General features: G+C 34.2%; 1 protein-coding gene across 1 annotated transcript; it reads right to left on the reverse strand.

Annotated features, from left to right (window-relative positions):
• Nucleotides 1-5276: 5276 nt before the first annotated feature.
• LOC112013024 (condensin complex subunit 2) lies at nucleotides 5277-15373 on the reverse strand. Its single transcript, XM_024045413.2, has 13 exons — nucleotides 14988-15373; nucleotides 14061-14162; nucleotides 13848-13965; nucleotides 13189-13253; nucleotides 13054-13114; nucleotides 12751-12951; nucleotides 12355-12638; nucleotides 11877-12021; nucleotides 11529-11785; nucleotides 11038-11068; nucleotides 7347-7492; nucleotides 6955-7065; nucleotides 5277-5780 (listed from the first exon to the last, which is right to left on the reverse strand). Exons 1-13 carry the CDS (start codon nucleotides 15252-15254, stop codon nucleotides 5586-5588), a joined length of 1983 nt encoding a protein of 660 aa, XP_023901181.1. The 5' UTR covers nucleotides 15255-15373; the 3' UTR covers nucleotides 5277-5585.
• Nucleotides 15374-15868: the final 495 nt, after the last annotated feature.

The raw sequence follows: 15868 nt of genomic DNA on the forward strand, positions 1-15868 counted from the left end.
CCCGAGGGCGATAATGAGTATGTTAATTATAAAGTAGAGGTAAGTAGGCCTTAGTGAAGAGGACAAGAGAGGTGTGATAATGAGAAGAACAGCTAGAAGGAAGAGCATTACAACTTGAGATCTCTTGAATTTGTTCATGGTTTTTGTTCTCAAGTGAGTGAAAAAGGTGAAATGGGGTGATGAGGTAATTGATGAATGAGTGAAAATACTTTAGAGAAGTTCGTAGTTGTACTAGAAATTAGTAAAGACCAAATAAGAGGTTTTGAACATATATATAGGGGCTCGGAGGGTAGGGGAGTGTAGAGAGAGGTTGATAGATTGATATATACTGTCATGTATCAAGGGTGAGAATTGCATATGTGTATGTAATATTTCAGTCCATAAAAACACAAGTTTTTTTTTTTTTTTTTTTTTTTTTTTTTGAGAAAGAACACAAGTTGTTGTTGAATATTAGGAGTTGTTGTCACCACAAATTCCTTAGCCAATAGTGTGATTTGCTTTAGTAATTGGGTTATAATGCCCTATACAAATAGATATTTTAATCCTTATCCCAACTACTATGCCCCATCACTTTTTTGTCTTATTATTTCACTACAAAATATCATATTTCTTGTTATATATGCCATCCATGCATATTCCATATCAAGTTCTCGCCCTTAGTCATTTTTTAACATTTTGCACTTAAAATTTTATTTTTCATATATAGCAATATATAGAGTGTTCCACCATTTAAAGTTCTATATAACATTAAATTAAATACAATTTTGGAATATTTAATCTAAACCGTGAAATAAATTCAATTAAAATTCCTGGAGAGGATATTTTTGTCATCAAACTCTACACCCTTATTATAAATACAAGGTACCCCAGGAAGTAGCAAAAGCAATAATAATAATAATATAATTAGTTGCAAACCGGTGTGATGCATAATATTCATGAAAATAATGGTACCATCATCTGTTATTGTATTGAAAATGCAAACACCAATACAAATTTGCCAAATAGTGCAAAATACATCAACCCAAAATAGAATTAGATTGAATAACCTAATAAAATTGATAATACTTTGACAACACTATATCGAAACATGCAAATTTGAAGCGGAAATTAAATAAATTTTAACAAAAAGTATCATTAGTGAAAAAAATTGTAGAACAATAAAAAAAACCACCAAAACAGAAACAAGTTAGAAGAAAGTATTGACTTTTTTTTTTTTTGTTGTAGGTAGAATGTGGAATAGATTAAGGAAAGAGGTGCAAAGGGAATACTTTAGAAAATAAGATGGAAGAGAAAGTATTGAAAGAAGAATAAGGTTAGAGTAAGAAATTATGAAAGAAGAAGAGGAGTAAAAAGTGAGGAGAGGAAAGCTAAACAAAATGTAACAGTCCAATATAAGAAGACATAAATGAGAGAATTGAATAAAGCAAAGGAAATGAATTTGGAAACAAAAACAAAACCAAAAAAGAAGTAAAAAAATGTTGATGTGATATAGGAGCTTGGAATATCAAATACAATACTTTCATTATTATATATGGAATAGATTACTATTATATCAAAATCAGAATATAACCCGGATGGAATCCCACATTTTAACCGTATTATGTCGAGTAATCTTCATTAATCATTAACATAATTTGAATAAGGTTCTTGTTAAAGATAATCAAATATGATCATATTATTTTCTCAAGCCCCATCTAATGTTCATGAAAGAGCTTTGAAATGCTATTGTCATTTAGCATGTACAATACAAGGAAAGAGGGATAATACGTGGTAAGAAAAGTGTAGCAAACAAGCAAGCAAGCAATTGGAGTAAAGACAAGAGAACATGCAAGAGGTAAAGAGATTTGAATATAATTGGATAGCGCCTAGATAAGGTCGGTGAAAGCATATATTCCTCATTGCCTTTTTACTTTTGTATGTTTTCTAAATTTTTAGACAAAAAAGAAAAAATGTATGTTTGATTGTTTTCTGATTTTTAAGAAGAAACTCAAGAAAGTCACTTAGCTGTAGGCCTCTTCCTTCCCACAGGAAAATGAGTTTTTAGCAGTAAGCTAGGCTAGGACCTCAATGGGTCCCACAATGGACCTCTAGTGTGGATCCCACGAAGCAAGGAACTTAACCTAGGACTATGGTATCTCTGATTTTTGAAATTTGGACCCAAAGAGAATCTTCCCCGCCAATTACCACAGTCCCACTTGTAATAATGCCCACAAACCTCTCACTTTTAATGTGGACCCACAAACCTCTTACTTTTAAGGTCCACTTGCCTCATTGGCCGTTTACTTGGGCCGGGCTTTCAGCGATTTTAGCTGGGGGACATTGAAACCTTATCACAAAATTAACCAAAATTTTTGACCCCCAAAAGCTTTTGGAAATTAGATGCATCACCAAAGAAAAATATAAAATAAATTGTTCGTGAATTACAATTTTGTTTTACAGATTTAGCATTAGCATTGGGTTGTAAATCCCCAAATTTCTATTTTATACTATCAAACCACAAAAATGAGTCCTTACTCAAAAGACTATTTTTAAAATATTTTATAACTCAGTTATAGTAATATCTTACAATAAGATAATATTTTTAAAAAAATATTTTTTAGCAAGACAAAATATTTTTTTAAATAGTTTTTTATTGTCTCTCATCTCTTTTATATTATTTCTAATTCTTCTTTTCTCTTCTCTTTCACTTCTCTCATTATTGTCTCTCACCTCTTTTGGGTTATATTATTTTATTGTGTAAATATATTATTTTAATGTATTGTATAGTAAAATAAAAATTGAGATGTTGAGTATATTGTAAAGTGAGATAATATAATAAATAAAGTAACTTTTTAGATGGTAAAATAGAACATTTTGTTACAATCTCGGAAGATAATGCTCATGATAATTTTTATCATCATCAAATCAAAATATGATTTCTTTTTTGGGTAGGAGGATTCAATCCTAAATTTTTTATTTAAGAACAAAGATTTAAAATTGAAATAATTTAAATCCAATCATAAATTATAAATTAATTAAAATTTATGGAAATATTTTTTTTAATGACCTGCATGGTCGGCCCAACTTTTCTCTCCCTTTGTTCTTTTTCCACATGCCCGCTTATCGCCTATAAGTCCTAGTAGTTTTTGAAAATAACAAAAAGCCTCCAATAAAAAGTGGATAAAAAAAGGGTATTTTAAACATGATTCTGTTATTTGTTACTTTCCAAGTTGCTCATTTGTAACGAAGAATAAGATATAGCAATATATCCTCTGCCATTTCTGCTTTGAGTTTATCCATAAGTTGTCAAAAGCAGTTTTTCACTTTTTTCTCTAAGCTTGAAAGGGTAATATAAATCAAAATGGATGCAACAAAGTTAAAAAGCAAGTGTAGACTGTGTAGTCAATTATACGGCATACAAATATAAAATCTCTAGGGCCCTACTAGACAATCTCTATTCTCTAGTAAAGGATAGAATTTTAATAAAGATTAATGTGACACAATCTTATGGATTTCACTGTACTAATTTAGAAGATATCGATGCATTGTTCTTTTATCAAGTTATGTTCACCGCGTATATTTCCTATCATATTACTAGAGAATTCAAATTCAAATTTCTCCTTTAAACTGATTTAAGATCTAAAATATAAATCTCCAAAAGACAACATTATGCGCTGCATCAATTTTTTTTTATAATAAATATATGTTAACAAATGTGGCAGCAAATTAGAGATTCCTTTCACCAACTAGGTGCCAACTAATCCAAACTTTCTTTTGGTGAACTTTAGCTGAAAATGCAGATACACTAGATTTAGTTTATGCTGACGGCAAAATACATATGAGCTAAAGAGAGCTTGATCCTTGTAAGGAAATAATAACAAAAGAGGCTTAAATCGCTTTCCATTGTGAATTATCAAAAATTATGGATGATAAAAAAATTTCATCGTATTCGACCCACTTTGTTTGCATAGGTTTTTCTTGTCTTTGAAAAGAGACATGATGGGGACAGTTTTGCTTATCCCACCCTATCCCTTCCCGCCCTTCTCTAAGTGTATATAGTACTTTTTATTTAATATATATTTATATTAGTTATATATATGATTTAACTTATTTTATACATACCTTTTTTTTTTTACACATATTCTATAATCTTGTCATGAGCACACTTGGTTTGTCTCTTTCTCTTGTTGCCACCTCTTTCTTTTCTTTCTCATCTCTCACTAGTGACAAAACCACGTAATTAAGGACGGAAAAAAAACCCCCTAGCCCACGATCACCCCCGATTGATCCCTCACCGAGATAGAGACAAGGCACACCCTATGCTACTGTCATCACTACTTCAAATTATATTTACTCAATACTTCAAGAGCAATAATCCCTTCTCTCATGTGACGACATAAATGGTAAGAAATATCATGAATTAATTAGTAAAACTATTATAAGAGAAGAGTGTATTATTCCAAAGTAATCAACAATTACATTGAAATTTAGTTATTAACATCTTCCTTCTTCTTTTTTTCTTTCTTTCTTTTTTTTTTTTTTTTGACTAAGAATTAAACTCTGCCACCCACCCTGCTCTGTATATGCAGCTATCTCGTTCCGTCAATATTAAATGTCACATTTTTGACTAATTTATTTAGATTCCATTTGAATACTACTTATTTTGCTAAAAACTAAAAACATTATAGCAAAATAATTTTTAAATATGTAAATGATGCTATGAAACCTATTTTTAATGAAAGTTTTGTTTAAAAAAAAAATGTTTATGGGTCTTATAAACAGTGCACATACCCACTAGAATCTCTCAAAATTGATGGAACGTGCTTCAAAGAAAAAAAAAAGGTGAAACGCAGACGCAATAAGTTTTCAGCCCTATCCAAACATATACTTAGAGTTATCCAAACCTTTGTGTAACAAAATGCACAAATGGATGTCATTTTCGTTTGGATCTCAAGTCATAGATACACAATGACCACAACCACAATAGATTCTTTCCAAGTTCATCAAACAGATTAAGTTGCCTTTTTCTTGTACTTTTGCTGTCACCACTTGTGTTAGACAATCCTTCACATAGCACGTTCATTTCATCCTGACAGATCTATCTTATCCCATTCATCCAGCAATGGAATCTTAATTTAACAGGAATAGAAATCCAATGTGTACCATGGACAAAACGCGAAACCTCTCTAAAGCAAAACTTCTAAAACAAAACAAGCTGTTTTTAACAACCAATTGAACACAGTGATGACAGAGGAAGTGAAGATAAGATTCCAAATAACACTATACTCGTGCACATATAGCAGCATATACAAAGCCAGATATGCTGAAAACAATAAAACCCATATATACACAAAATTAAGACATCATCATACAACAAAGACCAGAAAATACTGCTAATTGTTACAATTCTGATTTCTTCTTCTTTTTTTATAGAAGAATTATGATTTCTAGTGCTTGATTGGTTGCAAGAACTAGGCATATAAGAAATACAAGCTATTTCCACCCAAAAAAAGAGAGAGAGATACATGCTATTTTCCCAATTTTTATAATACAAAAATCAAGTGGCATCTTGGTTAGGATGAAACCTGAACTACTCCATCTGAGTTTCAGAAAGAAGACGGAAGACATATTCTGAGATCATCTAGAGTGGGGCAATCATGGATGCTTAAACCATGCTCATTGGCCAAATGCAATAGGCAGATGAAACACAAATGGGGAGAGATATCCTCTGGAGCGGCAGCTTGGCATTCGGCAGGAAAGGTGGACAAGAGATGTCTGAAAGAAATTGTGTCTTCGCACACCTTTTGACAAGCACATTATTCATAATAAGAAACATATACTTTTCAAGGTAAATAATGCAAAAGGAAAACAGCCGAAAACAGAAACCTTGTAACGAGTCAGCAAAGTGTGTGCGTGTGTGTGGATATATATATGTAGTGTTCATTTTCTTGTTGAACAAACTCAAGCCTGTCAACGAGCGACTTGATTTACTCCTCATTTTCTGGTTTATAGTAAACAGTACTACTAAAATTGTTTCCCCCTTCCCAAATCTATGCTAATCATTAATTAATAAATTATAGTTGAAATTATATTATTTAATTTAATTAGATAAAAATTTTATTTATATACATATAAATTAGATTTACCAACCATGTATTGTTAAAAATTATATATAAAATTGACTATTTATATTATCAATACATACAAATAATAATTTGATATTCTTATAAACTTATTTACAAAATTAAACAATCTAATCTCAAGTCTATATAATTGTATTTTTATACATGTATACATATAAACATATAGTATTATTATATTACTTAAATTGAGCATCATACTCATGAGCTTGTTCACGAACACATTATTATGTTTGAGTTCAACTTGTTTAATAGTAGAGCCTAAATTTAAGCATAAGCTTGATTCATTTGCTAAATAAATGAACATAAAAAAATCTTTTCTCGAGCCGAGTCCTAGCAATTCACAAACAACTCTGTTCATTTCTAGCCCTAGAATTATGACATAAAAGAACTAGCAAGATGCTACGAACAGGCAGGCTGCAGCAAAATCAATAAGCATTTAGTAATGCCTTAGTGCTGATAGGAGAAGTAGTTCACTTTCCAAAACATTCATGATCATGAACTTTACATGAATTGTATTCACATCAATAATGACATCTCTTTACACATCAAATTGCAAATAAACTGCAGATAAATTCAAAAGTTTTGAATTTTTTGAATTTCTGTAAATAAGCTTAAGAGTTCCAATAATTATGAGGTCCATCCGAGTGGTGGATAACTTAAATATATCAAACTTCTGAATTGATCAGCTCTTTGAACTTAACTTTTCTATGTAATGAACTAAAAATGCAAGTCCAATGGAAATTTTTGAACAATGAATGATAATACAAACACACACACACACACACACTTGTGTCAGAAATGAATCTACAACAAGTGAAAAGAAGAGGCTCACTGGCTCAGGAACTTCAGTAGATTCTTGAATCTGAACCCAAAGAGTTTCCTTCAATGCATGTACATCAACTTGTTTTGAAGTTTTGTCATATTGAACTTCAATTTTGTTTACCTGAAACATTAGCAATCATGAGCCAGGACAAAAAGAAACACACACAAAATTCTGGGTAATAATGATTAGTACAATTCTAAGAAATTATTTATTTTAACAAGTAATCTTCAACCAACAAATTATATTACAAACTTCACCAGGCTCAAAATTTTCTTCGTTGTAAATTAATGAATAATGTACATCCAATCTGTTGGAAACACCTATAGACCTGACTCAAAAGAATAACATGATTGACTTGAATCTTTCAAAAGAAAACAATGGAAATTAGAATAAAAACAAACCCGGCGAGGTTGAGAGACAAGTCCATCTAAATCCTCCACATCATTATGAACACATCCATCATCATATTGATCACTAAGCACACTCCCATTATCCCATGATGGCAAAGCTTCATCAAAATCATTGTTTCCTTGCCATGAGTTAGCATCTGGAGAAAATAAAAGGAAGGTAATCATCATTCAATGCAATTAACATACAGTCCCCAACTCTTTTTGGAAATACCTCTCCCAATTCTTTATTTTTTTAATGGTAAGTTAGACACATTAGACACACAACCAATGGGTTTTCAACCCAAAACCTCACTTTGCTCTTACAGGGTTAGGAGATGCCATTTGACCTAGAGATTATTGACACTTCTCCCAATTTTTCTTGAAGATACTTCCTATGCTATCACAAGAGAGAAGAAAGAAACAATATCCATGAAAAGTGAAAAGTGATTATTTATCATTGATGAGACAAAAACACTAAAACCTTGTGAGATGATGGTTTAATATACAATTCCCTTTCTTTTTGGAAATAATTCTCTGAATTCCTTTTTTTTATTGGTAAGTTGTTTTCAACCCACAACAACCTCACCCCTTCACCTTGCTCTTACAAGGGAAGGAAGTGTCATTTGAGCTAGAGGTCATTAACACTCCTCCCCAATTCATCTTGGAAATGCTTACTAAAATATCACGAGAGAAGAAAGAAGCAATATTGTTGTACTCTTTGAAAAGTGAAAAATGATTATTTAATGAGAAGTTAAGAAGCAATATGGCACACTCAATATATTATGCCCAATTTATTGAAGATAGATCAAACTAGGCGAATTCAGATTAAAAGTGAGGTTGCACATCTTGCCTCTTTGGAGGAGATCTCTTGGAGACAAAAGTCCCGGATATTATTTGTGAAGGAGGGAGACAATAATACTCATATTTTTCATCGGGTTGCTAACTCCCATAGAAGAACTAACCATATTCGGGGTATAGAGGTGGATGATGTTCTCCATGAGGATGAGGAAAAGGTGCGGTCTAAGGTTGTTCAGTTTTATCAGAGTTTGTACACTGAGTCAGATACCTAGCGCCCTTCTGTGGATGGTTTAGAGTTTGCTAGAATTGAGGAGGATTAGCGGCTTGTTCAAGGGAGGAATTTTTCTAAGAAGGAAGTAGTTAAGGTTCTTCAAGAGATAGAGGGCGATAAAGCCCCAGGTCCTGACAGTTTCACTATGGCATTTTTTCAAAAATGCTGGAGTGTAGTGGAATCAGATGTTATGGCATTTTTTGATCATTTCCATAGGAGCTCAGAGTGAATGCTTCTTTTCTTTCTTTGATTCCCAAGAAGAATTATGCTTTGAATATCAAAGATTTTCAGCCTATCAGCTTAGTGGGCAATGTGTATAAGCTATTATCTAAAGTTTTGGCTAACAGATTGAGGTTGGTGCTGGATAAACTCATTTCAGAGTCGCAGAATTCTTTTCTTGGTGGCAAGCAGATTTTGGACTCGGTGCTTATTGCTAACGAATGTTTAGACAGTAGACTGAAGTGTCATGCTCCAGGAGTGGTGTGTAAGTTAGACATTGAGAAAGCTTATGATCATGTGAATTGGGACTTTGTTCTATCTGTTGGAGAGGATGGGTTTTGGGGTAGATGGAGGAGTTGGCTGAAGACTTGCGTCACTACCGTTCGATTCTCAGTTTTGGTTAATGGATCTCCTACTAATTTCTTTGGTAAGTCTAGAGGTCTAAGACAAGGTGACCCATCGTCTCCCCTCCTCTTTCTTTTGATCATAGAGGTTTAAGTCGTATCCTGAAGAAAACTGAGGAAAGTGGTCTCATTCAGGGTTTTCATGTGGGTCCTAATAATTCTACTGGTATTCATATTTCTCACCTATTATTTGCTGATGATACTATTCTTTTTTGCAATGCTTCTAGAGAGCAGATCTTTTCCATTAGGCAGGTGTTGACCTGTTTTCAAGCTTTTACTGGTTTGAAGGTGAATGTGGGGAAAAGTGAAATTGTCCCTATTGGGGAGGTGAGCAATATCCAGTCATTGGCTAATATTCTTCAATGCAAGGTGGGTAGTTTGTCTATGATTTACTTAGATATGCCACTGGGATCTTTGTATAAAACAGCCCCTATTTGGAATCCAATTCTTGAGAGGTTGGAAAAGAAGCTTTCAGGCTGGAAGCAGCTTTACTTGTCAAAGGGTAGTAGACTCACTTTGTTGAAAAATACTCTTTCAAGTCTTCCGACTTATTACCTTTCCCTTTTTACTATCCCTAAAGCTGTGGCGACTAGATTGGAATGTATTTAGATGAATTTTTTGTGGGGTTCTTCAGTTGAGTGTTTCAAATATCCATTGGTGGCTTGGGAAAAGGTTTGTTTACCGCGCAAGTTGGGTGGTTTGGGAATTCGGAATTTGGCATCTTTTAATCAGGCCCTATAAGGGAAATGACTTTGGAGGTATGGCCATGAAATCACTCATCTATGGCGGAGGGTCACAGCCATGAAATATGGGGAGGGGAAAGGGGGTTGGTGCACTAGAGTTTGCAGCAAAAAGGGCTCATGGTTGTGGTTTATGGCGGAGTATTAGTGAAGGATGGGAAAGTTTTGCTAAGCATTTGTCTTTTGTAGTGAGGGATAGTTCTCGTATTCTTTTTTGGCATAACAAATGGATTGGGGATGTCCCTTTTAAAATTCTTGATCCTCAGTTATTTTTGTGTTCAGCCAATAAAAAACCCTATGTTTCTGAAGTGTTAAGCCCTTTAATAGGTGATAATGATAGAGTGTGGAGTTTAAGCTTTTTTAGGGATTTCAATGATTGGGAGTTAGCGGCTTCTTATTCCCTACTTCATTTCATCCAAACCCGGATTCCTAGGGGTGATCGGGGTGACAGGCTTCGTTGGGGTCTTAATGGAAGCGGAAAGTTTGACATTCGGTCTTTTTATCATAAGATTCGAAATGCAGCTCCTTCCACTTTCCCTTGGAAGGGCATTTGGAAAGTCAAGGTTCCTAAAAGGGTAGCATTTTTTATGTGGACAGCAGCTCATGGTTAGATTCTAACCTTGGATAACCTTATACTTCGTGGTCGCCCTTTGGCGAATCGTTGTTGTATGTGCTGTTGGAATGTGGAATCTGTGGATCACCTGTTACTTTTTTGTCCAATAGCTCATTCTTTGTGGACTTATATGCTTCGGTTGTTTGGGATCGATTAGGTCATGCTAGGTTCAGTAGCGGACTTATTATTTTGTTGGTACCATTGGCTTGGGAAGCATAGCTCCGATATTTGGAATTTGGTTCCAGGCTGTTTAATGTGGACTATTTGGACTGAACAATATCAGCGTTCTTTTGAGGATAAGGGGAAAATTTTAGTTCAGTTATTAGATTTAAGCCAATGGACCCTCTTTGATTGGTCTCGGTGTTGGGGTCTCTCGGATTGTTTTACCCTTATGGAATTCCTTTCTTCTATTAATTTTTCTTAGTAGCTGCTTATGTCTTTTTGTTCACTACCGTGAACCCTTTTTATTTTCATGCTTTTCCCTTATTAATAACATTTTCTTCTTACTTATCAAAATAAATAAATAAATAAACGAAAAAGATATATTATGTACATCCCTAGAATATATCCCCGTATATGTGTTTTGCACTCAAATTCAGTATGACAAACAGTTCAGTTGCAACTTTAGAAAATTGTGAGAAGGAAGAAGGGCCTGTACCTGAAAATTTCCATGTTCTCTTCCCAAGGCACTACAATCAAAATAAGCATACCATTATCAACCACAACAAACAATAGAACGCCTAAAGAATTAATCCCAAATCAGGGCAGAAACATGATTTTTCAAATACTAATACTTCTCAACATTACAGAGAATTATATAAGATATTTTAGACTATAAAATTCAAAGTACAAATTATCAATTGTACTTTCTTTATTAGTAGCAAAGTACTATTTAAAATACTTCTGTGGGCTATAAATGTGTGTGTGTGTGTGTGTGTATTCTATCCATTACAAACTCAGTCCAATGCTTACATAATTCAATATGCTGGATTGGTGCCTCCCTATCACACACACACACAAACAAAAAAAAAAAAAGCTGAGATCAAGTTGACCTCAAATAGTTTGACTAAGTACCTAATCAAATTTTAAGCTAAATTGCTGGAAACCATATAGTAAAGTTATTTATGGTTAGGGATTAAGCTCCAATACCAGAACATTGGGAAGAAGAAACAATTTGACAAGATTCTCAGGTTGATAATGGCAATCATCTGGAAGTCTGTTACTACTTGGTGCTCTATTTGCAGGTAAAAGTAAGGACTTTGGATTTTTGGGGGGAAGAAAGATATCATCCACTTCCTTGTCCAAGGAATTTGTGAAGTCAATGTCAACTTCAGTGAGGATTTTCTTCTTCGTTCTCTTATTTGTGACGGTTGATCCACTTTCTGGGGCAGGAGTATCCTCTGAACCTACAAAATAGATACCATATACAGTATATTAAATGGACACACACAACATAGGTTACAAAAACTGACAACATAATTTTCAATTGTTACCTACCTTTAGACCTCCGATACTTCCAATGATCAGGACCTGCCCATGCATTTTGTTTTGAAGTGATTCCAAGCCCTTGAAACAGAAACATGGAAACTTTCTCGAATCTGTCACCCACATCAGGTTCACACATTGTATAGGGATCACTCTCCTGCAGAAATATGACAAAATTATGGAAGTAACCTTTCGTATATTTGTCTCATTTCGGTGAGGCTCCATGTCATGGCAAATTTAGGAGGGAAATGAAATAGAGGTAGTGAAGGCCCAGACCCCCACAGGTTCGAAAGTTTTTATATATCTGTGCTTATTTGGTTAAAGAATCTAACAAAAGAAGAGCAGCCCCACCACCAAATTCTTAATTATGAGCTGGCCTATTCAAGGAAAAATCTCTACATTCACCACCAAATCCATGGGAGTAAAGGGAGACGTGGAAGGAAAAGAATATGTTACAAGTAACCTCTCACACACAGGATGTAGCAAATACCTCATGACTTTGAAAACTAGGATCTCCAAAACTGGAGCTCTGGTTAACAGAACTTGTCTCAGTCTCATGATCAAAGGTCCATGCATCATTATTCCCAAATAAATTAGAATCAAAATCAACTTCATTAGCATCATATGCATCAGCAGTCACATCTGATTGCTGACCGACATTGAATGTTTGCAATGGCCTTTGATTATCCTTATCAAATTGAGAGATAATCTCCTTGAGAGTGGGAGAAATTTCATTTGTTGCACGCATGTTCACCACCATCTGCTCAATGGACTCTACAAAGAAAATAAGCAAATAGCTAAAACAAGAAAAGAAAAGGAAAAGGTAAAATATTTGTGCATTTGTATGCAAACGTGAACTAGAGAGATCATAATGGCAATTTCATACCTTTGGCAAAAGAGAGATCAACCATATCAGAAGTATCATTTTGGGATGAACATGATTTGCACTTCCCTGGTACTTCAAAAGAATCAAAAAGTACCCGACATCCTCCATACACTCCAAGGTTATTTAGTAGAAGACCTTTGGCTCCACCTTCATCAAATTGTGCAGATGTCTGATGATATAGTGGATCAACTGAAAATGCAACTAAAAAAAACAAATATATATATATATATATACACAAATTAGAAATTCAAAAAGGAAAAGAGATCAATAACTGGAAGGGATAGAAGTAGGATACGAAGTTACCATCAAATTTCTTTACATTAAGAGCTTCAAAAGAGGATTCCAATGTTGACAGTGGTGAAATCTGCACAACCACTTGCATCAGTTTGCAATTGCAGATTAACTCACCAATGCCATCTAATCAGAAACAAACCATACCTTCCTCGCAATCTCTTTCTTAGAGTGAGCCGTGTCCTGCCCATTGTCACCATCTATAATAGTTTCTGTCACCAAAGCATTATATTAGGGAACAGACCAAAGTGCAGAAGTAAAGATCTCCCACTGCAAGAAAATGCTAAAAATTAAGAGATAAAAATTGCAAGTTATGGAAGGAATACATGTTGGAAATAGAAGTTACATATATGGTAATGAACGTGGCATGTATCTGTGTATATACAACAACAGACTCACGAGGGCCTTTTGAAGCACAAGGGTCTAAGGCATCAGCTTTTTCAAGTAAAGTATAAAATGTGCAAAGTAAACTTGCCTAAAATAAATATTTTGGTTCTACTATCTCTTCTTGACAGATGTCAGCCTTCTTGGTTTCATGAACCAGTAGCAGTTCCAGTTTCCATAACTTGGCCATTAAAAGGCACAGATTACAATGACATGCCACTTTTAAGCACATTCTGAGAGATGTCAATGAGTACAAATTTATCACATAGTTCAGCAAAATTAAATTCTCCAATCTCAATGACCAAGTATCTTGTACATAACTACAAGTGACCTCTATTAGTCTGTACATGAGTTCACTATGAAAACAAATGCCATATAGAAGCAATTGTAGCCCTCAGCCTGAGATTAAGTAAAGGCCTAACCTTGTTCATCTTCTATTCCAGCTCTGTTGATCCCTCCCAAAACCTTATATGCTTCCGAGTGCACTGAATCAACCCTCACTGAGTAAATTTTCACCCCTGCTTCCAATGTGCAACTTGCCTACAATTCAAAATCCATAAACCCAAAATCCCAACCATAAAAAACTTAACAAAAAAACCAATCAATTTTCACAAAAGTGTTTTCGATTTTCGAACCTTTTGAAAATTAGTCTCTGTATCATTTTCAGATTCAACTTTGATAATCTCACTAAGATGATCAATAAGCTTCAGCTCCCAAGTGTTCTTCTGGTTTATTTTCTACATTACAAGGATAATAAAACAAAACAAGAAAGTCACAAAATGATTGTTGATTAAAAAAAAAAACTCAGCAACTCAGCATTAACTATAGCCAAAACTTTGAACAAGTTAGAATTAGAAAGAGGTGTATATTTGTGTTTGTATTGCTACGAGGGCGAGAGCTATTAGTTCTAAGTTCTTCAAATCTTATCCATTCTTAAATGAATGACAAGATTAGATTTTGTCAAGCCATCAATTTTTTCTTTTGATAAAATAAGGAGTAAAACCTATGGGCAATTGACCCCACTCACTCCTGACGGGTTAAGCAGTTTATTCTCATGTCCAGAAGAAATTTTGCCAAGTCATCAATAACTTAAATAGGTACCCAAAATACTGTTTTTACATAAATATGGACAAAATAACAAAATCTAAACCACTCATTTAACAATAAATGTAATAAGAGTAAAAACTAGTTCACACACCCTTTTATACACACTTTCAGACACATACTCAAATGCACTTAAAAATCATGACTTGAAGTCACAAGTTTACAATAAAGTCTATGATGGTTCTAATCATTTGTTTACTTTTGAGAAATGACAAATTACCACTGTACACATTTGGGTTGATGGTCACTCCACAAATACGAAGTTCTAATGGTCACTGCACACTTAGATTAAACTAGTGTAGATTTTCAATCATGTATCAATATATATATATACATATGACAAATTAGAGTGTAATTACTCATCAATCAACAACAATGTAGCATAAACCCTCATGAATTAAATTAGGCTTAAATTACTCCTAAATAAACAACACTTTAGAGAGAGAGAGAATACTGACATTTTCGCTGGCGAGCTTAATGCAATTGTGGAACAAGTCGACGATCTGCTCTTTGCTAAGGTAAGGGTCGGTTGTGGTGTTGGTGGCGGCAGAGGTGGTGGAAGGGGCAACGCGGCGATTGGCGGCGGCGCGAGCAGCGCGTGCCTGGGCGCGTTCGAGTTGGTCATCGTTGGAGCCCAGAAATAACGGGCTGGTCGGTGATTGGAGACGGCTGGCGGTTGTACCTCTCTGCGCTGTTGGCTTAGGGCTTAACGGTTCCACAGCCATTGTTGTTTTCTCACTTTCTCTGTGTGAGAGAGAGAGGGAAATTTTGAAAAAGTAGAGAGAGAGAGAGAGAAGTGGTTACTTTCCTCTTGACTGTGGGAAACGGAAAATGAATGAGTAGAAGAAAGGGATCCACAACGACGTCGTTTGAAAAATAAAATAATAAAGGATAATGGGTTATACTAATTTGATCTTCCAATTACGGGATAATAAATAGAGTCTAGTGACTCTAGTCTCCTTTCAAAAAAAAAAATACAGTCCAGTCTCTCAACTATTAATTGTGTTAATCTAACCCCTAACTTTCAAAATCAACCCAATCTCATCCTTAAATCTCACTTCCATTTAAGTTTAACGAAATTAATTGATGTGGCAGGGGTACATATGTTATGTTATTATGAAAAGTGTGAAATTTTCATAATTTAGTCAATTTCAACTATTCAAGCATCAGTATTAGTAGTGTTAAAAATTTAGCAATTTGACACTACAAAAAAATATTTTATCTATTTTACCATATTATTTTATAAAACACCCAAGATAAGTGGTTTTAACTTTTATTTTAACATTCAACACAATAAAATAATATATCTACTATAATAAACAGCAACCACCACCACCAA

Source organism: Quercus suber, unplaced genomic scaffold (genome assembly GCF_002906115.3).
Source record: "Quercus suber isolate HL8 unplaced genomic scaffold, Cork oak 2.0 scaffold_8, whole genome shotgun sequence".
Classification (NCBI taxonomy): Eukaryota; Viridiplantae; Streptophyta; class Magnoliopsida; order Fagales; family Fagaceae; genus Quercus; species Quercus suber.

Coding starts and splice junctions, on each gene's coding strand:
- LOC112013024 (XM_024045413.2), bottom strand. CDS start 15,254: ATGGCTGTGGAACCGTTAAGCCCTAAGCCAACAGCGCAGAGAGGTACA. Junction 12,639..12,750: donor TGATCTCTCTTTTGCCAAAG/GTATGAAATTGC, acceptor TTTTCTTTGTAG/AGTCCATTGAGCAGATGGTG. Junction 12,022..12,354: donor CTAGTTTTCAAAGTCATGAG/GTATTTGCTACA, acceptor ATATTTCTGCAG/GAGAGTGATCCCTATACAAT.